The sequence below is a fragment of the Nelusetta ayraudi genome, unplaced genomic scaffold (assembly GCF_046127955.1).
Source record: "Nelusetta ayraudi isolate G7.1 ecotype Tasmania unplaced genomic scaffold, CSIRO-AGI_Nayr_v1 ptg000074l, whole genome shotgun sequence".
Lineage (NCBI taxonomy): Eukaryota > Metazoa > Chordata > Actinopteri > Tetraodontiformes > Monacanthidae > Nelusetta > Nelusetta ayraudi.
The window spans coordinates 326,536-352,717 of NW_027466124.1; the positions used below are offsets into that span (position 1 = coordinate 326,536).

At 46.5% G+C, this 26,182-nt stretch overlaps 1 protein-coding gene across 4 annotated transcripts; it reads right to left on the reverse strand.

Moving 5' to 3' along the window:
* Positions 1–1,186: 1,186 nt before the first annotated feature.
* gramd1a (GRAM domain containing 1A) lies at positions 1,187–25,565 on the reverse strand. 4 transcript variants are annotated; one of them, XM_076043279.1, is made up of 20 exons: positions 25,482–25,565; positions 22,210–23,123; positions 16,030–16,264; positions 14,489–14,509; positions 13,371–13,455; positions 13,164–13,267; positions 12,881–12,976; positions 11,715–11,795; positions 11,085–11,203; positions 10,668–10,986; positions 9,742–9,895; positions 8,465–8,611; positions 6,984–7,105; positions 5,348–5,490; positions 4,264–4,367; positions 3,907–4,137; positions 3,399–3,483; positions 2,300–2,407; positions 1,889–2,009; positions 1,187–1,384 (listed from the first exon to the last, which is right to left on the reverse strand). In XM_076043279.1, exons 2-20 carry the CDS (start codon positions 22,674–22,676, stop codon positions 1,280–1,282), a joined length of 2,847 nt encoding a protein of 948 aa, XP_075899394.1. In that variant the 5' UTR covers positions 22,677–23,123; positions 25,482–25,565; the 3' UTR covers positions 1,187–1,279. The 4 variants fall into 4 exon arrangements, with proteins under 4 accessions (XP_075899394.1, XP_075899393.1, XP_075899395.1 ...); XM_076043278.1 differs by lacking the exon at positions 25,482–25,565 and adding an exon at positions 24,229–24,666; XM_076043280.1 differs by lacking the exons at positions 22,210–23,123; positions 25,482–25,565 and adding an exon at positions 24,229–24,659.
* Between the last annotated feature and the right edge of the window lie 617 nt (positions 25,566–26,182).

A 26,182-nucleotide genomic window follows, 5' to 3' on the forward strand; every position in this document is an offset into this window, starting at 1 on the left:
TTCTTCTCCCCCCCCCCCCATCCCACCCCACTGGAGACACACAAAGTTCTATTTGTTCTGGTGTTCAGATTTTTCAATCTAGTCAAGTTCTACAGAGAGTCCAGGACTCTTGACAGTTCGTCTCCGCCGAACGCAGCACGAGCAAAACTTAACACAAAGGACAAAACAACAAAATAATGAAGAAATGAGGGCGGAGCTTCGGTCGGCCAAACGACTCATCTGCTCTGCTTGATTTTTCTTTTTCTATGCGCATTCACACACAAATCATCATCATCATCATTATTATCATCATCATCATTATTATACACTACTTTGTTGTTTGAGACATTCAAAACAAAACAAAAAAAAGCACTAGAACCACTATTATTGCTGTGACAGGAATCCTAATGTCGCATCCTATTGGTCCGCAACAGCAAATCAGAGCGCAGAATCCACGCCAGGTGACTTCTGCAGTCTGCAGAGGGGCGGGGCAGGACTTCCCTAACAAGAACAATAATAATAATAATAATAATAATAATAATAATAATAATTATAATAATAAATACTGTAACAGCGCGACGGACATTCAGACGCAGCTTCCTGCCGTCCCGAGCAGCAGCCTTGCTGTGCCGCCCTCCAGACACAGAGAGACAGAGAGAAAGAGAGAGAGAGAGAGAATAGAGGATAAAAACTGGAGTGTTGAGTTCCGCTCTGACCTCCGTCGGGCCGAAACTGGACCTGAACCTGAACCTGAACAGGTGACGGCTAAAGTGTCTCAAGGTCTGGAGGGGCTTTTCTTCCGCCGGCCGGCCGCCGTCGCACATCAGCAGGCGCTTGCTTTGAGGCAGACGAAGACAAAGGTTTCCCAGTGTGTCCCGGGACGAGGACGTTCGCAAGCGCCCCATCGGAGAGGCGGTGGAGGGGGCGGGGCTTGTGACGAGTAGGAAGAGTGTCATGGACAGTGAAAGAGTTCCCTTCCCTCGGGAGGCGGCCGGGAGTGGTGTGTCGTTATTGCTGTGGTCCCTTCAGTCTGAGCGAGTTCCTCCAGTCTCAACGGGCTGCCTGGAGGCGGCAGCTGCTGTTTTCAAGTCATTCAGGAGTGGAGCATTGTGGGTAATGTTCTCGTCGCCGCCGCCGCCGCTGCCACCGCCACCACCGCCACCGCCCTGCATGTCCCACACCTGCAGCAAAACCGAATCTGGATGCGTTTTCTTGTTTGTTTGTTTTTTCAAACAGGGAGTGTTCACAGGGGGTGGGGGGGTCAAGTGTGATGAGCAGGATGGGCGGGGCCTCAGGCCTCTCAGTCTTCCGTCCGGACGTCTGCAGCGCCGGGATCGTCCGCAGGGTCCTGCTGCACCTCCGGCAGCCTGATGCCGTGGTGGAGCTTCTCTAGAGACTGCTTCATCTGGGGTGTGTGTGTGTGTGTGTGTGTGTGTGTGGAGGGGGGCGGGGGGGTTGGAGAGACAGAGAGAGGGAGGCTGAGGTCAGAAACACTCGATTACATCAGGTTGTGATGATGCAGCAGTTTGTGTGACTCATTAGTTCTCCTGCTGACTAGCAACTGTTGAGTTCAGCTCCCACACACACACACAACACAACCCGACACTTAGTGACACGCACACATGCACCTACACATGTACAACCCCCTTTGTTTTCTTTCTTCTTTGAATTTGTGCTTTCAAGGTTGTTCACATCCTGTAATGCTAACCATTACCAGCAGTGTGTCCAGCTCTCAAATGCTCTTCATGTTGTCGTCTCTCTCCCAAAAAACACTTCTTTCAGTCAGGGAATGGTCACAAACCAAAGCCCCTTTCCCGCTGGCCAAAAAAACCCTAATGTAGACCTGCTATCAATCAGCGTTTGGTGGCAGTGGGGAAAGTCTCAGCGAAGCAAACGCCGTCTCACTCACCTGGTCGAGCAGCGTGACCGACGACTGCAGGATCTGCTGCCACTTGCTGAGCTGCGCCTGGTGGAACTGCCGCTGCAGCTGCAGGACCTGCGCCCACTCCCCGGCCGTCTGCGGCAGCGGGCTGCGGGAGAGAAGCCGCGGTGGGTTAGCGTCACGGCAGCAAGTCACAGAATGAGAGGGACTTCCAGGGAGGGACGGCGGTTTATTATCCGCCAGGTTTAAACTTTTACGTATTTCTCTTGCAGTACAGTTGGTTATTTATGGGACCTTTTAGCCAAAGGTCAGCAGTGAAGACCTGACAGTGGCTGTGTCTCAATTCAGGGTCACCGCCGTTCCCTCCTGTGGCCCTGACATCGAGCAACGCTCCTCCTGCTCTCAAAGTCAGTCTGTTGGTCTGCAAACAGTGCTCACCTGTCAGAGACGGAGTAGGAGTGCCACGTCTCCAGGGTGTGGGCCGCCCTTTCCAGAGCGTACAGCTTGTAGAACAGCAGCATGTTGAGTGCCACCAGCACCACCAGGCTAGCAGAAAGGACAGGGACAAAGTTTAGACACAGTCAACCACAATGAGGAAGGAGAACAAAAATAAACAACCGCTACCAGGAAATAAAAGGGAAATTAAAAAGTGAAACGCCACTAAGAAGCGCAGGAGTCACAACAGAAAGTCATGTCAACGGAGGAAAAATCCACCCGGATGCTCAAATGTGTGCGGCAGTGACATTAGCGTGACATTTGAAATGGCAGGGTGGGGAAATGATGTGGAAAACTCGGTGCAACTCTGCACACTGTCGAAATACATCATCCCAGTCACAGATCGCAGCCGATTACCAAAGTCAACTGTGCAAAAACATGAAATGCACGTGCAAAAGAGAAACACTGAACAGATAAAAGGCTCTTTACAGGGTTCAAACAGGCGGCCGGGTGGATTTGTCCCCTCTCAACGTGCTCATTTATTCAGCGAGTGGTAGGAAAAAAAAAATCGAAGCCTCTCATACGAACCTGATACAGATCCTATTCACAAAGTAGAAGTATTGCAGTGAGAAAAGGGGGAGAGGGGGAGAAAGAGAGAGAGAAAGGGGGAGCGAGAGAGGCATTGTGAGGCTGTTAGTTCACCAAAAGAGACCTGCGAAGAAAAAACCTGCGTTCTGAAACGAGGAGGTGAGGCGGGGGAGGCAGGAAGTGGGAAACAATCGGAAAGCGGACGATCAAAGTGGGTTTTTGATCAGGAAGGCGGCTGTAAATCACAGCGGGGGGTTGGGGGGGGGGAGAGGCAGGCAAGGACAACACAGGCCGCTTTATTAGGACACTTGGAGAGCCGGCGCTTTTATAGGCAACGGTAAATATAGCTGTGACATGAGGCTCATATGATTTGCTTTTTTTGTTGCAGGACGCGGCAGACGGAGTGGAGGCGGCCTGGGGTGAGAACAGCCAGGGGCTGGCAGGAGGGGGGAGGGGGGCGGGGGGGAGAGATGAAGGAGCTCGGCTGTTTCCTCTGGCGGAGCAGCAGACTTACATGAAACTGACGATGAGCAGGATGGTGGAGATGCTGTTCTGTCCGGCGCCGGCCGAGTGCTCGCCCAGCTTTATGTACTGGGCACCTGGGAATCAGACCGGTTTCCATTAAGCTACACGGCAGTGGAATTAGCACGGAACGTGAAAAAGGTTTTCGGCGAAACTTTAATCTGTGAGGCAGCTGCACTTCAACCACAGCTGAGAGTTTCAGATGGAGTGATTTCTTTAGAGGACCAGCATGTGAGTATTTCATAGCATCTGATTGAGATAGAGCGTAGCAGACGATGCTAACGTTAATCCCTGTGCCCTGGTGGATTGATCTCACATCAGGGTGGAATTATGAAACCCTATGAGAAAATCAGGTGCTTATTTCTTCTTGTTTCTTCTCAAAATGTGACCACAGGGCCTTGAATTGAATGAATGTTTGGTGCAAGTCCCAATTTCACCACTAGAGGGGAGCATTGCACAAAGGATGGCGTGGGCGTCGCTTTGGGGCTCCCAGGACTTACCGGCTTCCCTGCGGTCCCTGTCCTCTCCGACGCCCCTGTCCCCGCGCTCCCCGGGGCCCGAGCCTCCCGCCTCCCTCTCCTTCTCCTTGTCCCCCTGCCGTCTGGAGCAGGCGCGCTTGCGGCGGCGCAGGGACGGCGGCGTCTTGGTGGCGTCGCCGCCGACGGCCTCGCCCGCGGCCACCACCGTCACCTCGTTCTGCAGCAGCGTCTCCAGCTTGCAAACTTCGCTCTCTGCATGGAGAAAAAAGAAAACACCCTAAAAGGTTAAAATGGGTAATAAACATAAAGAACTCAGTGCACCTGCGCTCGGGCTCCTGGTGAGGCAGCGTGCAGGTGGATGCAGATCACGTGACTCACCCATGTGTCTGTAGTACTCTTCGATGCCACTCCAGGTGTTCTTCTCAATCAGTGCTTTCACCAGACTCCACGGCTGCTTCCTGTAGCAGATGTCTGAGGAAATTCTGGGGAAACAACAGACAGAACCCAAATTGGATCGAGGCACACCTAAAAAAAAAAAGGGGTTCAATGCCTTCGCTGTGTTTGCGCAGCTCGAACGACACCAGATTACGCTGGATGTTATCTTGTTTTTTCTTTTGCGTCCTGTTTGAGATAATCGGTGTTAAAAGTTGAGAGAATTGCCGGGACAGTCAGTGAGACAGTCAGAGCCCTTATTTAAATGAAATGTGCCTTCCGGCTCAGTTGCATAATGGGCCATTGAGACGACTGTCAGTGGAAAAAAAATTGCTCTGTGTCTATTTTTTTCTGCTGTGATGCAAAGAAACAGTCTCTTGTTATTGCTCCTACAATGCAGGCATGCAAGCCTTGTGCTTGAATGTGATATTTCTTCCCTGTTATTAGATCATTTGGGTCAATTCTGACAGTATTTGTGCCACACGGAAAAACAGGATTGAATGCAGGCGGGTTTAACGTCACCCTGCCAGCAATAGAAACATTTCGCCGCTGTTTACTTTTGGTCAAATACTGATTGCAAACAAAAGCGCCACACTTAAGGTTTGAATTGAACCTGCAGCCATTAAGTTTGTTTGTTTGTGGGGTTTTTTAAGCAGCTTAACTGCGAAAGTCTCACTGAGCCTGTATCAGCAGGTGAACATTAGAAAACCTCCTGCTGTTCCGCTTCTTGCTGTTAAAAAGCAATCTAAGCCCCGGCAGCTTCAAGTGTTTCATAGTGGGAAAAGAGTCTCAAACTAAGATCTGGAGCTACTCTCACGTCCTCCCGCAAAACAAAACACATTTGAGTTTTAACACGTCCTGGAATCCCATTTCCTCAAGTGTCAAAAAAAAGAAAAGAAAAAGAAAAGCCAAACACTCTCCACATTCATCGTGCCGTCGCTGCTCTGTTTTCCCGACAGTGTGTTTTCACAGTCGGTGCTCAGAGTCAAAGACGGCGCCACCCTCAGGCCCCGGCGGCAGCGACACCTACCGCAGCCGGCTCTTGTGCTTGTTGATGGAGGTGAGGCAGTATCTGTGGATGGTGTAGAAGTAGTCCTGGTAGGGGATCCCTGAGGTGATGACTTCCGAGTCCACCACGAAGCACTCGCCACGGGCGCTGCTCTTATGCAGCGTCTGGAGGCAGGAGGAAGAGGAGGAGGAGGAGGCAGAGGCGGCTGGTTAGAGGCATGTAAACGAGCCAGTTTGCATGTCACAGGTCGGTGGTAGTGAACCGACCGGGGTTCCTCTGATACGCGGCAGAGGCCGTGGAAGGAGCAGGCAGCTACCGACAGAACCTGTCGCCACGTTTTGGCAAGGATTACTTGGTTGGACGGCCGAAATTTTAAAATAATTATATATATATATATATATATATATATGTATATATATATATACACATACATACATACATACATACATACATATATATATATATATATATATATATATATATATATATATATATATATATATATATATATATATATATATATATATATAAATAAATATTATATGTTTTTTGTCAGTTCCCTCGCAAGGATCGTCAAGCCACCGCGTGGAGTCAAACAGGTTAACAGTTGCCAGGGAGGAAAACAGGCTCTCGCAGTGTGAACACACAGAAGGGCAGTTCTAGGAAGCATTGGGGGTTCTTTTGTGGCCCTTCTCAGCAGCTACACACAACATTCAGTATATCTTGGAGCAAATTAAGAAGTTAAACGTGACAAAATAGCGACAACCGTTGATTCCTTTTCCCTACAAAAAATATCTAATTCAAATTTGGCCCACAGTGTAATTATATTTGGCCCGGGAGGCAATACAAAAATCACTCCTCTAGCTGGACCTCTGGTATCATACAGCACATGTATCACTAGTAGTACCAATCCCACAATGCTCTGCTGGTATTTTGGCGCTTCAATCAGGACGCGACGCTCACTGAAAGATATTATTATTACTGAATTGGTTTATTGTTGTCACTTTATTTTCAAATCTACTATTTCCCCTGTGGGAAAATGCTTCTGTTGAAATTTAAATCAGCAGGCTGCAAATAAAAATGAGGCATACAGTTTTTATTTACATATTTACATCCTATTTATACTGATGAGTTTTTTAAATTTGAAATTCAATTTAGCATGTGTGCAGTATAAGGTTGTTTTGCTTGTTCCATATTCAGGTTGAAGCAAAACTTGTTTGGGTCCATATAAAAAGGTTCACTGTCATATCTGGAGGAAGATTTTTTTCAATAAATATCTACGTTGGCCCGCGACTTTGTCCAACTTTTACATTTTGCCCCCTGTGTATTTGAGTTTGACACCCCTGATCTAATTCATCAAAAACAATGAGGAAAATGACTGAGATGAACCAACAAACCGGTTGAATCAAAGGCATCAAAGTGGAAAACTGAAAACAAAACTAGCTGTGGTGATTCTGCCAGTTTACATGGAAACTTGATTAGTACAGTGACTGCTGACCCGACGTGACTCAAGGATCTGAGGCAGCTGTAAAGAAAGTTGGACTCGAGTTTTTCTCTCTTTTGTAGCCAACAGAGTGCAAGGATGACGTGCAGACAGTGACTGAAAGTGGATTCTCCTCCTCGCCGCCCTGGAAGCTGCGGTTCATCTCAGACTGACCTGTGTCTCCACCACCGGGGCGGTCTTGGGTCCAAGGGGGTTGTTGAGGGCGATGGTGTAGCTGAGCACACGGCTGGTGTTGCCACTGTTGCCTTCCTGCTGCCATTCACCCACCGTCAGATCTGATTGGACGGAGACGGAGGAAGTAAGCAAGACGAAAAAAAAAAAATAGAAAAAAATATATTTAAAAGAAAAAAATCCAAAAGAAATCCTGTGAAAAAATGGGAGCGAAGAAACAGGAGGAGTTGAGAGACTGAGGGGACAGAGTGAGAGAAAGCGAGAGTGAAAGAGTGAGAGAGAGGGAGAAGAGGTCACCCCAATGGTTCTTCACAATAAGAGAGGAAGAATCGACCCAATTAGAGTGGAACAATGAGCCCAAGCCTCCCACTGGTGCAGCCAGCGTCCAAACCATGTGCAGGGCTTCAACGCAGCACCTCCTCAAACTGCTAGTGGGAGAACATCAATATTCCAAAACACATTTAGACCCAAACACCATCACAGACTTAAAAGAAAAAAGAAAAAAAAGAACCGTTAACAGGGAGAGGGGGACGGCTGACAGAACAGGAGACAAGGCTGGCGGTTGGGTAACTCAGCGTGACAAAGAAAAAAAAAAAGAAAAAACAGCCATTGTGCCGTCCTCATTAACGGCGCCACACAGAGCAGCAGCGATGGCTGCAGACTCAGACACGCCGCCGCGGTGCGACTGCAGTCACAGCCGCATCAAAAGCAAACATCAGGGGTCGGCACGGGGGGGGGATTCTGCTCGCCGCCGGCTTCACTAATGATTGGCTAAACAGCAGAGCGACAGCTACACCCGCTCCCATCCTCTCTCCTCTCTTCCAGACCAGCTCCCATCTTCTCTCTGCTGCTCTCCAGCAGCAGCTCGCTGGTTTATGGTTCACTCTTGATGACCACTTGGTTGGATTTTTAGTAGGTCAAGCAAAAAAATAAATAAATAAATAAGCACCTGACAAACCAGAAGGAATAAAATAATAGGAGCAGGAGCTTCAGTTTATGTTTGAGGGTTTAGTGGATGCACAGTTGAAGTTTGAGTTTCTATATTACAAGTTGGTTTGTGACATACAGGAAGTTGTTTCTGTTATGTAGCGTTTGTTTGGAATCTCTTAATGTTGTTGGTTACTAAGATTTTTTTTTGTGTAACTTATTATTCAAGTAATAAACAACAACGGTATAGTTAAAGGTCTCCTCTCCTCTCCCGCTCGTTTTCTTGCTTGAGGCGCTGTGCGACGAGCCGACACAACTTCTTCAGTGTGGACGTGGGCGTACTGACAGCAACACTGGCATTGCACCTTTTTTTTTCTCAAATGTGAGCAAACCACCATCACTGCCGCCGCCGCCTGGGCTCAGACATTATGTGCGAATGTGCTGGGAGTGAACCAGCTCAAGTTTGTACAAATAAGGCAACATATATGAGATCCATTCGTGTGCATGCATGCATGCATGCATGTGTGTCAACTCACCTGTGAAGTGGCGCTGAGAGAAGAGATGCTGGATAAAGTGTGTATCAGCCGAGAAGAGCAGGTCGTGCAGCTTGTCCACGCTCATGCGGACGGCGGCGTTGACGTGCAGCCGCCCGCTCAGGTTGGAGCAGAACGACTCCACCTCACCTGGAGACAAAGCCGAAACACAAAGTCGGTTGGCTTGGGTTATTTATTTTTTTTTTTTTAAGATCGATCAGGACTTCAGGAGACACGGTTTTGACATTTATCTATTTATTTTATCTATTTATCTTCTGAGTCATCGAGTTAGCAAGTTCCAGAAGTGCAGAGAATAGAGAGAAGAACCCGGCAGCAGGAGGAAGAGAGGAGAATGGGCTAAGACAAATCTGATGAGTGTTTTTTTAAATTATTTCTTTTTGTTTTTTTGAGTATGTTTTGTCCGGAGGACTCTTATTTGACTTCCCAGGACTCCGATGACGGTGATAACGGGCTTTCAGGCAGCGTTACGGCCCCAAATTTGGTGGCAGGATGGGGACAAGAAGAAGAACACCTCCCTCTGAGCTTTTCATCTAAACCCTTTACATGGCACCAGGTTTTTGTCAGCACGGGAGCAGCAACAGCCGGCCAGTCACCTTGCTGCACAAACTACAGACCTCTGAAACCAATGCTTATTTGTTTGTTCTAGAAGTATGAGTTTGACATGTGAGTGACCGCCTGTGACGACATGACCAAAAACCTTTACTGTCAAAGTGAGAGGGAGGAGCAGAAAAACAGGAAAAAAACAAAACATCACAGGTCAAGAGGAAGGAAACATTTAGTCACAGCCACAGAGGACGTCACGCACAGAAGCTTCATGTCCTAAATCATTGGTGTCAAACTCTGGCCCGCGGGCCAAATCTGTCCCGCAGTGCAATTATATTTGGCTATAGCTGGCCCTCTGGTACTATACAGCACATGTACCGCTAAAACTACAAATCCCAGAATGCTCTGCTCAATCAGGACAGGACGTTCCCTGAAGGACATTATTATTATTATTGTTGTTACTTTATTTTGAAATTTATTTGAAAAAGGTTACATTTGAAATTAAAATCAGGCTGCAAATAAAAAAGTGATATACTTAAATTTTAAGTATATTTAAATTTTAAAGTTTAATAATTATTTATTTATACAATAATTTAGGAAAGGAAATTCAGGAAATCTCGGGTGCATTGTCCCTTCAATTTAAAGGTATCGCCAATTGCCAATTCTCTTAATTAATTGAATTTTTAAACAGGTGTTGTTCTGACAGCGTGACTCACTCTCTTCCTGCGTGTCAGACGAGTTGCTGGGGTCGGTGGGCAGCTCGTCGTCGTTGGTGATGTCCAATGAGGAGAGGTTTCCCAGACTAGTGGCTGGCGGAGGTATCATGTGACTGACCGACTCGGACAGACTGTCGCCAGCCTCTTCCAGGTTCTGATGCAGTGGATTAGCAGGGTGGGAGGAGAGAGTGAAGGGAGAAGTTAGCATGAGGTCTGAGAAGGACATCACCCCGCGGTCATGTGACGTCGAGGGGCCTCGGCTGAGCCGGCACTGACTGGAGGGAGAAACCTCAGCAGAGTGACGCAGCAAGTGCAGCTCGTTGCAACTCATCGGCACTTTGGCCGGAAACCAGGTGTGAATGACAAACTACCACAGCAGCAGCTTTCAGCAAACAGAAATCACTCCTGCCTCACTTTACCATCAATCGATTCATTAGATCGCACTTAAATTTGTGTTTTTAAAAGTCAATGCTTTTTTTTTTTAAAGAGAAGATTTACACAGCAAACCTTAACAACCCTTTAGCATTGGCTTGACCCCCAATTTACAACGAAAGCGTCTGCAGCTCGCAGGCAGCGCGTGGCTGCGCTGAAATTGCGCGGACGAACGATTCTACCTGCTGCTGCTTGAAGCGTGAAAAAATAAACGGCTGCGTTATTTACCAAGCGAGCCGCGGTTTCACGCTTCTGGGTCGCTTCTGAAAGGTGGCGGTGCCACGCCTGGTGCGAACTCGCACACTGACTTTAACTGACTTTAGCCACGTTCTGCTGCGGAGCCGCGAAACGCGCCACGCTCAGCATCATTTCAAAAGAGACGCATATCTGATATTGGCATTTGCTGTGTAGCTGCTTAAACTGAAACCAAGCCCTTGCACAAATGTTGATGTCACTGGCGCTGATGACAAGCGGCGAAGGCAACTCTCACTCACAAAGGAGGCGGTGGCGGACGGAGGGGCGGAGGCAGACGCGCTGGTGGGCGTGGTGGACGGCAGCGAGCTGAGGGTGCTGCTGGGCGGACTGGGCTCCGGCGGCTCGGAGCCCAGCCTGTGCCCCGACGAGGAGGAGGACACCTCCACGGGCTGACTGGAGGCGGAGGGAGGAGGGGGCGAGGAGCCCCCCAGGCTGGCGTACGAGGGAGGGCTGGCGAGGCCGCACGGCACCAGGAGCGGCGGGGAGCTGCCGGTCGAGGGCAGCGACACCGAGCTCAGGTCCAGCAGGTCCGTGACCGACACCGACTCGTCTCCAGGCCTGTGGGGGGGGGAACAGAGGGAAGACGCTCAGTGCGCGGCTCCATCTGGCCGTCACCTCCACAGCAGAGGGGTTGCGAGGCGGCAGACCGGACTCACAGCAGGCCGTTCATGTGCTCGGCGGTGGGCGAGACGTAGTCGTCGTCCTCGCTGGTGAGACCCAGCTCGGTGCCGTAGCACTGGTGGACGATGTGCCAGAGCTCTTTGGGGGACAGCGACTGCAAAATAAACACGCACGTGAAGGTAAATAAATGATGTGTTGCACTGATCGTTTGATTGAGACCTGATTAGCTCAGTGAGACCTTGATCCCCTTATTACTTATTAATAAACCGAGCCGCGTTAAGTGTTGCCAACAACGACTCTAGCGCAAGCCTGAGAATGGACTTTCCTTTACAATCTTTGCCTGGTTATCGCAAAAACTTCATCCAAAAACAATACATTGAATTATTTATGTTTTCTTGATGTTTTTTTTTTTTATTTAAGTTTTGTTGTACACCAAAAAAGTGCATCGCTGCTCCGCTGCTCTAATTGGTTCCCCAGCGTTGCCAGAATAGATGTGTGGGAAAATAACAGTCATTTAAGACGTCCTCCCCGAACCCTGTGTTTGTGGCCATCTCCCACAAGTTGACGTCGGCCTCTATTCCCAGAGCCAAAACTACCAGCTGCACCTCAGCCGGCGACAACATTGACGGCAAAAAAAAAAAAACAGAAAGAAAAAAAGGCTTCACCTTGTCCAACAGCGCGTTCTGCCACAGGCGGAAAATCATCATGAAGCTGCGATCCCTGGCCCCGAAGGAAGTGAAGAAGTGCTGTTTGGGTTGAATATCCGCATGGAAAAAGAAGCAGAGCAGAGTTACAGATAAAGGAAACTGTGGGGAAATGAGCAGGGCTTAAAGTTCAAAAAAAAAAAAAAAAAGAAGAAAAAATCCTGAGCCTGAACTTTTTCTAGAGAGCGGGGGTGCAGTGGATCTGACACATTCACAAAGGCAATTTGTGAATGCGTCATGGCAGGGTACAAGATGACCCACAGTTTAAATGTCAACCTTATGTGAAACTTAGTCAGCCCAATTAATTTGAATTATTCATTTAACAACCATTTCATTAATTAAAGGGCAATTTATACAAACCATGAACTATAGTTAATATTTTCACTTTAAATTGCAAAATTTTCATCATTTTTGTTCAAAACAAAACATCATATAACTGGCATGCCGATTGGAAACTGACAGTTTTGTCAAAGCATTTTTATCAACCGCTACTTTTTTTTTTTTTGTTACACAGATCTACGAGCGGTTGTGCGATCGTAAAAGACAAAATCATGTTCCGCAATGAACGAGCACACACGTGTTTCCAAGTCTCAAATTCGATCAGTCACTCAATCAGCCGACTCGTACGTTGGAGAACGCGAACTGCTGACCACTCGGAGATAACGGTCAGGCTACAGGTTGACTCGGAGGAGAAAAACTGTGGCCACTATTTGCTTTACAATGAAACCACATGCAGCAGCAATTGATGCTTATCTTTTAAGATGCATATATGTGTCATTTCCGGGCAGTGTTCAATTCATTTTTCCCCCCCGAGGTGTCTTGAACACAGCATCAACTGCTGCAAGATCTCAACCAATATGTGTGCCTATAGTTATGGTTGCTCACCTACAGTGGACAGTAGCAGTTTGAAGTAGCAGTAGCAAGTTCTTTGTTCATGTGATTTTTCTTTTCTTTCTTAATTATAGTCAAACGCCGGAGCTCCGGCGAGGTGCCAGAATACTTTAGGCCCTGAATGAGGGATATGATGAATTATTTTCCCCACTGTTTTGACATTTTGTTTAGCAGATTGGTTGAAGGTCACGTGATTTTTTTTTTTTTCTGAAGCTCACTGGTGCACAGGGACCGACCTTCTCATTGTCGGTGCAGATCTGGATGGCGTTCGGGATGAGTTTGGCAGTCTTCTCCTTCGTCATCGAGGTCACGTCTTTCAGCAGGATAGTGATCTGCAAGAGAGGAGGGAGAGCTGAGTTGGGCTTCCGAGCGCGTTGCCGCGCCATCATCCAGAGCTTATCTGTGACCGTCGGCAAACAATGGCACTGAAGGGACTTCTTATCTCAGGGCAGGTGTGACATTAACCAGGCGAAAACTGGTGTGTGTGTGTGTGTGTGTGTGTGTGTGTGTGCGACTCACAGTGGTTTCCCAGCGGAAGATGTTGCTGTAGAAACAGAGCCAGTTCTCCGACAGATAGAGGCGGCCCTGAAGGAGGATGTCTTTCTGCAGAGCGCACGAGTAGTCTGAGAAAGAGCAGCGGGACAGGAAGATCAGCTGACAGCTGCTTCGATCCAGAGTCACTGCAGGCGTTCCACAGGCCGGGGGCCTCTTTCATATTTCACTCACCCACTATAAGTCTCTCTGTGTCAGGAAGTTTCTTAAAGAGTTTGCGGAAGTCCTCGTTCCGCTGTTTGTACGTAGGGCTGAGAACCTGAAAAAAAAGAAAAAAGAAGAACCTGAGAAATGTTTCACAACAGGAGGGAACGGCGCTACCACCCCAAGAGCACTGGCTGCAACAGGCGTGGAAAATTTGGTTTTTCAGTAACCCTGATGGACTTTACTTAGGTCTTTCTTGGAAAAAACAAAGCAACAAAAACAGCAGCATCTTGCCATCCCAGTGTGTGACTCCTTATAACACGCGGCCATGAAAAAAGATGCAGCCCTGCAAAGTTATCACGTAAGCATGCTAACACCTAGCATCGAGCCAGAGAGTGTGTATCTTGCAGTTCACGCATTCCTCGGTTTTTTCCTTAACTTGGTCTTTCTTGCATTTGTGGACCCATCCCATTCACAGGCTGGGAGTTTACTAGTGGGCACTGAGGCCCACTGGTCAAACTACAGGAGCTAAGTCCCGAACGGTTAGCTTGTACAAGATGCAAGAAGCGCCGCCTGGACTTACTGGGACTTTTACTATCATTTTTTAAGTGCTGGCTCTTTAATCTGTAGACGAAGAGTCCTGCTATAAACGACCAACTGAATAGCTGTAACAGTGTAATAACAAGTGTTGTCATCTGTATCCAGCAACTGAAAGTGATCAATGTAAGTGGTCGGTTAGATTTAAGGCTCCACTAGTGCTTCCCTACCTTGTCTTCTCCGCAAACATTCATTTCCATTTCCTAGCCCTGAGTGAGGTGACAACTGCAAACGGCTATAAAAAAAATATATTCTACAGTAATAATAGACTCAACATGCGACAGAGCATCTCCACTATCACCATCTGATCCCGAGCTGATCGTGACATTGGACGCACGATGTCCTCCTAATTTATTGTCGTTCCTTTCGAGTCAAACAGCGAGTAGGAGGAAAAAAAAAAAAGAAAAACAAGTGAGAGTCTTCCTGTTTGAAAAAAAGGATAAACAAAAAAAAGAGTTCCACCCCCATGGAGAGAAAAAGACAAACATCAGCAAAGTCAAGAATCCTCGGGGTTAAACAGCTGCAGGGGCTGCTAGTGTGTGTGTACTTACATTGTACCAGCTCTGCATTTTCTGAAAGAAGAAACAGAAAACGATACTGTTAGGTATGTGTGCATGCTTTCAATAACAGTAGAACAAGACCAACTGCTTTGATCCATGCATGGAAAATTCGTAATTAATTCATTTTGATATCTGCGGGCATGTGATCCTGATAGTTAAGTCCCGGGGCCAGGATCACTTTGTGTGATCCTAAGGTTCTTGCGGTTTGTCAGTGAGTCAAACCCTCCGCTGTTTCCATGTGGACAATGTCAGCTGAACCAACGGCAAATGTCTTGGAAAACTGTTGCTTGTGTTCGTGTATCGAAAGAATTGTGCACAAACTAACTTTTCTTTGGCGACTTGAGATGCAAGTATTGGACAGATGCACATTAATAACAGTTTTCCTGTCAAGCAAAGTGTGCTTTGGCAAATTAAAAGAAAAAAAAAAGTGATATGAACTTGAAATTTGAATACCAGCACCGATTCTGACTAGATGATGCGTCACTTCGATAACAGGTCTTGTCGAGACGGTCTTACTTGTCAATCAATCAATCAGATGCGGAAGGGGGTGAAGTAGGGAGAGCAGCTCGTTTATAACGCTGCCCTAAAACAACCCCACGGAGGAAGAAAAGCGCCACTTGTCAGGATTTAGCTGAACAGTAAACACACGCACGTCACATGCAGTCAATGTCACCCCCTTGCACCAATAGGAGGCCTCATGGGGTCAATCTGGTAAAAATAAATCTTCCCAAACTCAAACTCAGTCCACATATGGATGGATGCATACATGGCAAAATATTCAGAGAACCTTCCCTTTTGGCACCCAGTTGTCATTTTCTAAGCTTATGCTGCTATTTGAATGATGCCCTTGTGTAGCTCAATATAAAAGTGGATCATATTTTAGAGCAGGGGTGTCAAATCCAAGTACACAGTGGGACAAAATGTAAAACATGCACAAAGTCACGGGCCAACATTGATAACTATTGAAAATAATCTGTCTCCACATATAACAGTGAACCTTTTCAACATGAATATGGAACAAGCAAAGCTTAACACTATATAATAAATAACTTCATATTGCACACATTAAAAAAAACTGATAAAAGATGGAAATATGAGTATGCCTTCTCTTTTATGTGCTGCCATCCAATTTAAATTTTAACTGTAACCTTTTTCCACAGGCTAATAATACATTTGATAATAAAATAATAAACCAATTCAGTAATAATAACAACATACTTCAATGAACGTCCTGTACGGATTGATGCGCCAAAATGCCAGCAGCAGAGCATTCTGGGATTGGTAGTATTAGCGGTACATGTGCTGTCTAATAGTGGCGGGCCAGCTCTAGTAGTGAGTTTGCATTGGCCTCATGGGCCAAATATAATGCACCTCTGCTTTGGGGTCACTGTTGAGACTGTTTTCAGTGCAGAGGAAAATAAAAATGTAGAATATAACACTGGTCATTTACCAGGGCATTTTTCACACGAGTGTTCATTAAATACAGAAGGTGAATAACTTTTGCCGATATGACTGAGACGCTGTTTAGTCACCTTGGCATTGCGGGTGAAGTGGCGAGAGGCGAGCGGGTAGGCGGATGTGAGGGACGAGGCGGAGGGTATGGAGGGCAGGGGGCTGTCTGAACCTCCTCCTCCTCCTCCTCCACCTCCTCCTGCGCTGGCCTTCTCTCCCGCTCCCTCATTCTCACTGGCCCTGCCAACCCCAAGGACCCTGCGCCGCAAGGAGGGGGAGCTGCCGGGGGTGCTGCGCGGAGAATTACTGGCCGTGCTGGAGACAGAAAAACAAACAAACAAAAAAAAAAAAGGACAGAGAAAGCAAATGAGATCAGAGACGCTCAGAGGAAAACAGTTTCATGTTTCATAGCTAGATTCTGAAAGTGAGCTGTGACAAGAGGTTGCAGGAGCTTCCTCTGTGATAAGACAAAGGCCACGTCAGGCTGAAAATGTTATTGGCGGAAAAAGGAAAAAAAGAGAAAGGTTTGGATGTGCACAGCACAGAACGGACGGCGCTGGGTCTCGTGACGGTCCAGACGAGAGTGGAGGCGCAAAGAGGCAGAAGAAGCTGCGTAATTAAGAATAAAGAATATCAGGTGACGATTTCAGATTTGATCCGCTGCTGGATTACAGGGCAGGGACTAAAATTAAACAGAAACAGATGAAGACTTTGCAGCTGTCAAGGCTCTGAAATGCCAGCGTAGCTGGGGCTCAAAGGATTACACGAAATGAGACAGAATTATATGTCGAACTGAACAGCAGTTGAATGGCCTAAATACACAATTCTGAAAGAGAATTTTACTTTTGCCCCCCCTCGGCCTTCATTTGTCAGCCAGTAAAAAGTTCCTGACGCGCCTTGATCTCTCTTCTCGTCTGCTGCCAAAACACTGGCATGTGATGTTCACAGTATTGACCTGTGTGAATGGCCATATTTACACCAAAACACTGTTTCCATGATTACGCCGCATTCCTATACAAGAAAACAACTGGCGCGGTCGTCATCAGTCAACCTGGATTGAGGCAACACGGCAAAGCAATGTCCATTATGTTTATCCTCCACACACACACACACACACACACACACACACACACACACACACACACACACACACACACACACACACACACACACACACACACACACACACACACACACCATAAATCAGATCAGCGGCAGCGGACAGACGACTCGCTTTCAATCATAAACTCCACACTTGGACTAAATAATAACGAACACTCTGTTCACTCGCACAACACACAGCAAGGCAAAGCCGCAGCCCCCTGTCCGAGATTGTGTGTTCTCATCAGTAAAACAGAAGTGGGAATTTTTCACTTCACTGACTGCTTGGACATGAACCGCGCTTCACACAACGAACCAGCTTCCTCAAAAAAAATATAAAACATTGCTTCTTTAATTGGGCATCTCCAACAACAGCTCATAATCAATTAAGCGCAAATTGATTTTGTTTTTATTGCTTTTACTGCCGGCTATTTCCTGCCGCCGTGATTTAAAAAACAACATGAGCCAATCTGGGAGGCAGCTGACAGCGCTCAGCTGGTATAAATGTGGTGACTGCGCTGCATGGCCCGCGTATCCAGCTCTCTGCCATCTGCTAATGTTTGCCTGCTGATGATTGTGACGCACGAGGTGTGCAAACAAAACAGCGTTTCAATCTTCACATTTCTGCCACTCTCCTGGGCAGGAAGCAAGTTCCCATCGCAACGGCCAAAATGCGGCGTAATGCATCCATCAGCACCACTATAAACAGGAAGCGTAACGTTTTCCAGCTTCACTGTCAAAAACAACCTCAAGGTTCAATTCACAAATGTTATTTCAACCAGCATTTTCTCTGTGGGGGGAAAAGCTATCAAATGCATGGCCCTTAAAAATAAATAAATGGAGAAACGTGCTGAGGTCGAGTTAAAATATATAATCAGAACACTTGAGCTTGCTAAAAATGACATCTATGAATATGTTGTATTATTTGTTCTACAGGCTCAGTGTGCAACTTTAACTGGCAGCAAATGAAAGAATTGCATTTCTTTGGTGACCAGCTGTAAATCACATCTATGATATCTGATGTCCTGCTCGATCGCACATTTTCAGGAATCTCAGTCATGAGTCTCCAAGCAGATTCCCAGTCTGGGCTACTGTACATACCTAGCAACACAATATGGCCGCCAGCACCCAAGTGGACCCACTCCTTTTGTAAATATAAATGCTTATTAATAGCGGATGAAAAAAAACGATACGTTATATTCTAAATATACTGTTTTGTTTTGTTTTGAAAACATCTCATGCCATTAGATCCTTTCCAATGTTACAGACTGTTGAGGCATTTAATTCGTGCCAATTTATCTCGCAGATGTCCTCGTGTTTGTATCGCTGCGACCGTTATTACAGCATCGAGCTTATCGTATCGCTTTACAGGCAGCGGGTGCCACAAATAGACTTGTTGTACCGTCAGGATGCTGATTGATGACAATCTGTGTCAGCGCCGCTCGTGTTTACTAACCGGAGCGTGACCCAACTTCCTGCTCTGCTTAAATATTGCCCCCCCCTCCCCTCCATGTCCCCTTGTTACGCTAGCCGGGGCTCGGCTAATGAGCAGCTAGCATACCGGCTAAAAGCAAAACATTGCGTCCGCCCCTGCTGACAACGTTCCATGAGCTCGGACACACAAACGGAGAGTCGGATGGAGAAAAACAAGTATTTTACAAGGAGGATAGAGTTAAATGATGCCGATGGGAGAGGTGGAGGGAGTCAGACGTGTCTCCAAGGATGGATGACGCTGCGACGGTGGAGAGGGAGCGGAGGGCTGCTCTTGACCCGAGAGACGCAGATAAATATTCGCGAGAAAGCCATTTCCGGTTTGACAAAATAAATCATACTGATAATTTAATCAGACTGCGGCTGCACGCCGTGGCGCGTACACCAGCTAAGGCAGTCCTCGTTTGCATGATAAGTGGCATCTTCGCTATGACTCATTCCGCCGCACAGAGCGCCCAGAACCCGGGCATCAGGTCCGGTCATCAGCGCCGCAAATCAGCGCGATGGGATGAGAAATGCCGCTCTTCTGGTGTCACTTACTCGAACATCTCATGAGGCGTTTGAGTTTCAGCCGACGTCCGCGAAAACACACGCACGCTCGCGCGCCCGTTGCTCACGACTGCGTCCACACGGTGCTTTGCTGGGAGCCCGAGCCAGACGCGACCGGGGTGTCGCTCATCTTTTCATTCTTCTTTTTATTCTTCTCCTGCCTCGTTTCCGTCGCGTCGCCTTGAGGTAGAAAATGAGCCCATCGCGCGCGCACGCGCGCACCGTCCCACGAGCCCGTTGTGTTGTTGTTTTTTTGTTTTTTTTTTTTTTAATTTGCCATGACTTGGCGCCCGCACCGCGACCCGCACACCGCCGGCTGAAAGCAGTCCCGGGTCCGCTGGGCAGGATCCGGTACAGGGCTGTAATCCGCTTCGCAACCAAGGGGAAGGTGGATGGATGGATAGAGAGAGAGAGAGAGAGAGAGAGAGAGAGAGAGAGAGAGAGAGAGAGAGAGAGAGAGAGGGAGAGGGAGGGGCGGAGGGAGGAGGCGGCACCATGTGTTCGTGGCTGAACCCCCACCGCCCCCCCGTTCTTTGTACAGTAACTGTGAGCAGCTGATACGACGATAAGACGCAGCCACAACTAAGGGTTTCACTTATCATGTGTTTGGGGCGGATTAGAGTCTGACAGACAGCAGGTCGCCCCCAACATTAGCAAAGCTGCTAATAGCTATATGATGTACTGTACTCCTTAAAACAAAACAAAACCAAAAAATACACGTGCATGGAAAACATCCTCAGCTATTGCATCATAGATTAGTTGATTGCACGTCATGGAAACTAGTCATTACTTGGTTCATTATGTTTTATCTACGTGCTTATTGTTTTCGTGTTTTGTATTTTGGCTGGGCTGGGAGGCTGCAAAGCATGTGGCTGTTTTTTTTTGTTTGTTTTTTTAAATGCTGTAAAAATAAAATCCTTATTGGTATTATTATTGATTAGCTGAGTTTTAAATAAGTGGAGTTTTTGATCAAATAGAATGTGATTGGTTGACTCCAAATTGCTAAACCTCAACAGTGCATTTGTAAGAAAAAAAAACTTTGTTTTCATTATTTTTGTTTAGACAAGATATTAAAATCCATCACTGTGGCACTGGACAACTAATATCAACATATTTACCTTCAGATACATGAAGCTTTTCATAGAATCGAACACAGAAGATGAGACAGGGCTTGCATACACATCCTTGAGAGCATTCACACCATCAGCACAAGCGCCGGCATGCTAACAGAACATGGCCAACTTGGCAAACGGCTGCCTGCAGTGCATCCACCTGGCCGGAGCCCAGAGCTTGCACAATCCCTTAACCCGCAATCTCTCTGTCCATCCCTCTGGATTAGAGTCCACATCATAATCTGTGCTGGGCTGAGCCAAGCCCACATCTCCAACATTCCGCCTCCCTCAGTGTAATCTGCTTTTCCGAGGTTCACCAACGGCCCATCACGATACCAGAGTAGTGCGGGCAGAGTGGGCGACAGACAAGCCGAGAGAGAATACACCACATGGGAACATATCAAAAAGTGAACTCATGCTTTGTCCTTCTCACTAAAAAAATAAAGGTGACTTTCAAAGAGCTACTGAACCTCTGAGAAAGCTGTGATCTATATCCTCAATCTTAGGTTTCCAAGGAAACATATAGCCCCTTTTTCGCATCCATCTGCGAGCTGCAAAGAATGATTATTATTATGGGGATTATCGAGGTAGACAAAGTCTTCAGTAAGGCTGTGCTAAAGAAGGGATAAAAAGAAATCAGTTTGGCTTCTAAGAAAATTGTGTTGAGAATCAATGTTAGCGTTGCAGTGATCCATCAGGTGACTGGGTGGTCCTCAGCTCTGCCTGACCTGAACACAGAGAAACGGTGCCTGATGTTGTGCACACTCTACCCTGAGCCGTGACAAACCGCTGCCGAGACCATAACGTCGGAGTAACTCCCATTTTCCAACAGCCTCAACAATTAGCATGGCGAAGCTCTACGCAATGCTCTTCATCAAAGCAGAAGTTGACGGGGGGGGTTGGAAATTAAATTAATTAAATGTGTTACAAGAGAGCGACGTGATGGACAAGCACATCCAGTCAACAACTTTTAATGTTTTGTTCACTTGACCCCTCACTCTGAGCAAATATCTGATCTGATTTGTCAGCACAAAGAGACACTGCTGTACAGCCGGAAGGCTCATCCGTGTCACTCAGATCATTCTCCATTAATGCCGATAAACAATTTAACGGTCTGGTTAAAATACTGATGAGTAAATGGAGAAGACAAGGGCACAGCTGTTGCTGTGCGGCGCTGGAGAGAATCACCCTCTGCGTGCCCTCTGTAGCCCACTGCAGTGGCGCTAGCAGCCTCCTCCGATTGGACTCGCATGACATCATCAGACCGAGAGACACCTTCTGATTGGCCGAGGGTGATGTCATGCTACAAGGAGCGAATAAATGGGGGATGAGGCCAGCCTTCAGTTCCTTGAGACCAACCCAGTACTGTGCTTTGACCTCAAGCCTGATGAAAACCGTGCTCCTCCTCTTATATTCACTTAACGTGACCTTGACAACCTTTTGGCAAAATTATCATTATCTCACAAACGTTATTTAAATCTCATTATTCTAACAGCAATACCATTACACTCTACACATCATGAAAAACAAGTTAATTTATCTATTGTTTAATTCTGGCATTGGCCTTTTGTTTTTGTTTAATCAGACACCAAACCAAGAATCCGCTCAACCTAATCAGGATTCTAACACACTAATCTGCCTTCTCATGTTTTAGACATCAGCTAATCAACTCTACCCTGTTCCAAAACACTTGACCTTATCTGGCATTTGACATAAGCTCAACCAAATCTCTAAAATGATTTTTCCACAAATAGATTTGCTGCATTTTGCCACTACAGGCAAATCTGAATTCTTGAAGTGTAGAAGACAAATTAGCTGTCACCTACTAGAACAGAATTCCCACGAGACGCTGTGCATGCGCCAACACCCACTGAACCCAAAGTATCTTTGGTTGCTGTTGTGAGAAGAAGTTATGCCGTCTCATGGTGCTAAAAATGAATTAAGCCATAAGCTATCCCTTCATGAAAGCCTCTGATTGGCCAGCTGGGTTTAATCGGCCCCACTAACCTGCAGCTCTCCCAGTCAGAGTCTCTGCTGAGCAGGCTCCTGAGGGACCAGCGGGAGCGCCGGCTGGGAGACGGACTGCGAGACCAGGAGCGAGATGGTGGCAGGAGGAGGTCCTGAGACGGGCTGTCCTGACGCGGCTCGTCCTCCACCACCATGTGGCTGGTAACGGAAGGGGAAGGCGAGGGGTTCCGACGACGGATCTCCCCCAACTCCTCCGCAGCAATATGAGTTTTTTTACCCCACTGTCGCTTCGAGGCCAGGCCTTCTTGCTCCTCATCGTTCCGCTTCTTGGTGCGGGTCCGACTGCGGTGGAAGCGACTGTGGCGTCCGGAACGAGACGGCCGAGGACTAGGCGATCGAGACCAGGACTCGGTGTCCGAGGACGGCGGCAGAACGGTCAGAGTCGGGACGGGGATCGGCTGAGTCAGGGTGAGGCCTTGTGGTCCCAGAGGCGAAGACATGGTCATCTTGACGCCTTTGCAGAGCTCAAGCTTCTGAGCTGTCCGACAACGGCAGCTTGTCACATCTTTCAGTCAGAGGCCGGTTCACTACTGGCATCCTCCGGTAATATTGGCATTTAGTGTGTTGGAAACACAGAGCAAACACTTCAAGTTAAAACTTTTCGACTGATCCTTGACTCAAGTCAAGTCAAGTATATTTCCACCGTGGTATCACGGTAATCATTCACCAGATAACTGTGCAGCGGGTTCTCCTTTACAATGAAGAAGTCCGTGATTAAAACCGTCTGAATCTGTGTTCTTCAGGCAATCCTTGACTAGGGCAAGGGCTAACCAAAACACTGCAGCCACTTCTTCAGCACTTCTCCATTCTGCTTCCACCGGTAGTCATCAAGCTTGTACTTTGCATTATCAGGCTCATCAGACAAAGACACATCAGTGGGTGGATGCGGCTCCCTGAAGGGTTAAAAAAAAGACAAGAGCAGATACTTTGCATTCAAATAGCTAGTCTGCACATGAATACCTCCCTTCCTCCAGGACTGTCTTCTATAGATTTGAAGATCTTTTTTTTTTTTTTTTTTACCATATCTGTGGGGTTATTTGATTCGCCTGTTCGGGGACTTTGAGGTGAGATATGACAATGATGAAATTCTGATATAATAAGTTATTATTTTGTTTATTGGTTTCGTGTCAAACTCATTGCCAGCATTGAGATTTTTTTTTTTTTTTTTTTTTTTAAATCTGATCTCCCTTCAAAAGACTCAAAATAGCCACAACTCTGAAGACATCAGTCACTCCCAATTCTAGGACGGATCGAACGAACATGACGAACAATTACAAAGACCTGCGGGTCAGCGGTGAAATCCATGTGCATTTGTTTTTCTTCAAAAAACAAACAAACAAATTGATTCAGAACATTTCCACTTAACAAGTGCAAATAAGAGGCCAGCTAAAGAAGACAACAACAAGCAGCTGAAATACAGAGGTCACGCAGCCAATAACAAAACATAATTGGCACTGTAGGCTCCCACGGTTGTAACGTGATGAAAACACAGCCGTGTCCTCCGACAGGGGCGGGTTCTCTACGTGTGTGTGTGTGTGTGTGTGTGTGTGTGTGTGTGTGTGTGTGTGTGTGTGTGTCCATTGTTTGCACTCAAAGCACACGGACTTCAAAGGCGACAATGCCCCGGCACCTCAGATAATGTTGCAACGATCTGTTTGAACAAGAACAATCTCGACACAGACGTGTTTGTCCAGAGTAATCCATAATAATCTGCTGTCGCTCGTTTGGCCCCAGTCCAGGACCAGGATCTCACAGCCATAAAAATAAATAAATAATAAAAAAAAATAAAACACCCACCACCTGAACGAATTCACAACTTGAAACAAAGTTCTACGTTCCTGGACAAACCAACGTCCTTGCAAAAGGGGGGCTGCGAAACACAACGTGGTTACACACACACACACGGAATGTTGGCAGGAATGTACACAAAAACGGTGGCACGGCAGGCAGAAGGCTTCACCCAGCCTGAGGCTACGGTTGTGTCTGGAAGCTCCCTACCTCCCATTGGACGAGTTTCCTCCGTTCCTGTGGTCCTGCTCGGCCTCGAACACGAGCCGAGCGACGGTCCGGGGCGTTATGTTAAAATCCACCTTTTCGCAGGAACACATCAGCATTGTGCTCCGCAGCCGGCCAACTAACTTTCCAAGCTAACGTTAGCCTCCACCTCCACTAACTCTCCGAGCTCTCGCAGCTCACAAAAGCGACGAGTACCCCCGGCTAGCACGCTTTAGTTTTCAGCCCATAAAGTGTTCTGCGACTTGTTCCATTGTTTGTTTGTTTTTTTCTAGCCGCCGCCACACACGTTTAAAAACAACAACAACTCTCTAAACAGTCGGTCCTGAACAAGAAAGTCGGCTAGCTTCAGCTCCTCAGCGTGTTTATTTTAAAGTTCCTACAATGCAGTTTATTGTCGAAAAGTGAAATGGAACGGATGCGTTCCGGCCGGCTGGGTAACTTGGTACGTAGGGGAGGAGGTGCGAAAGGTTCTTTTTAGTTTTAAAATATCTCCCCCCCTGCATCTATCAACATAAAAAAAACACCCTTGTGCTAATTGTATTCTAAAATAGAATTTATATTCTGATATTCCAGTCGATTATATGTTTTTTAGAGTAAACGCAGCCGCTACGAAAAATAATCAGCACCCCTCCTTCAAACTTTGTGGAACAATCCGGAAAATAACTGTTCAGAGGATGTGGCGACAGTCGACCGGCGTTTCCAAGAGTAACGCAATTTCTCAAGAAAAATCTACGTTCTTCTAAAAATCAATACGATCCTCGTATTACTTAAACCAAAAATAAAAAATAAAAAATAAAAAATAAAAAATAAAAAACCAAGAGACCAGCTGGCTTTGTATGGGTTACTTCAGAGAGAAGCAACGTCGTAAAACGTGGCCTCTGTTGACGGACTTCGATTTTATTTTTCGTTTAATGCAATCAAATATGCGCAAGTTGTCCCATTACACCCTTAATGAGATATAAACAAGGTTACAAGTTGAGGGCTTTTCAGAGTTGTTTTGAAGAGAGACGTAAGGCGACCAAAATAACTGGCAGCAATTGGAACAATGAACAGGGACATTACGACCCCTTGTGTCTATTCTGGTGATGTGCAGATTTTTGTTCTAAATCTGATGGCTTTCAATTGTCATGATATTGCACACACGTCATTTCTTTTAAAGACTGAAATTAGCTCAAATAAAAAAGGAAGATACATTATGGCATTATGTTTATGGCAAATGCACGTGCACATCTTACCGCGTGGCTCCTGCAGCAGCATTCTTCTACTGGGATGGATGCAGCCTGAGGCACCGGATCGCAGGTCACTTTGGGATTTAAATAAAATATAAAAAGAACGACAAACTAATTAAGAACATGACACTTCATAATGAAGCAATGCATTTTTGTATGTGCTTGGACTGGGAGATGTTTGCTGGTTTAAATATGAAATACATTTAATTTTTTTTAAACTTCATTGAAAAAATGTTTAAAATCCTTTGATGAGTTATTTCACATCAACAATATTTGGAAAAACAGCTATAGAAACTCACCAAGAGTAGAGAGCAGAGAAGATGTTTCTGTCCAAGCCAGAAGAAGGCAAAGCATTCTTACAAAGAATGGCTTTGCCATCACATACCAGTAAATGGAAATGTTTCTGCCCGTATTTCTGCCAGTCTGGTTACAAATTGGATGTAAAACTGGTGGACTGACTTCAGCAGAAGTCACACTATATACTGTTTCCAAGAATGCATCACAAGGACACGTGTTTCAATCCTCTTACCAACAAATAAATATATTTATACAAATTCAAATTCAGTCATGAAAAATGTATGTAAATCAAATTCCATTCACTGCTCTAGTTTCAAATTCTAGGCTCTGGTCTTGATGCAGTTTGTAGTTTTACACAACATGCATCCTGGACATTCTGCACATATTTTGCTGTATTGAATTTGTGTCTG

Bases quoted from the DNA above. Each gene is read 5' to 3' on its own strand.
- gramd1a (XM_076043279.1), bottom strand. From the start codon at position 22,676: ATGACCATGTCTTCGCCTCTGGGACCACAAGGCCTCACCCTGACTCAG. The intron at 16,265-22,209 runs GTTAGTGGGGCC...TTCTGTCTCCAG, and splicing joins TCTGACTGGGAGAGCTGCAG to CACGGCCAGTAATTCTCCGC. The intron at 14,510-16,029 runs GTGACTAAACAG...TTCTTCTTTCAG, and splicing joins ACTTCACCCGCAATGCCAAG to AAAATGCAGAGCTGGTACAA.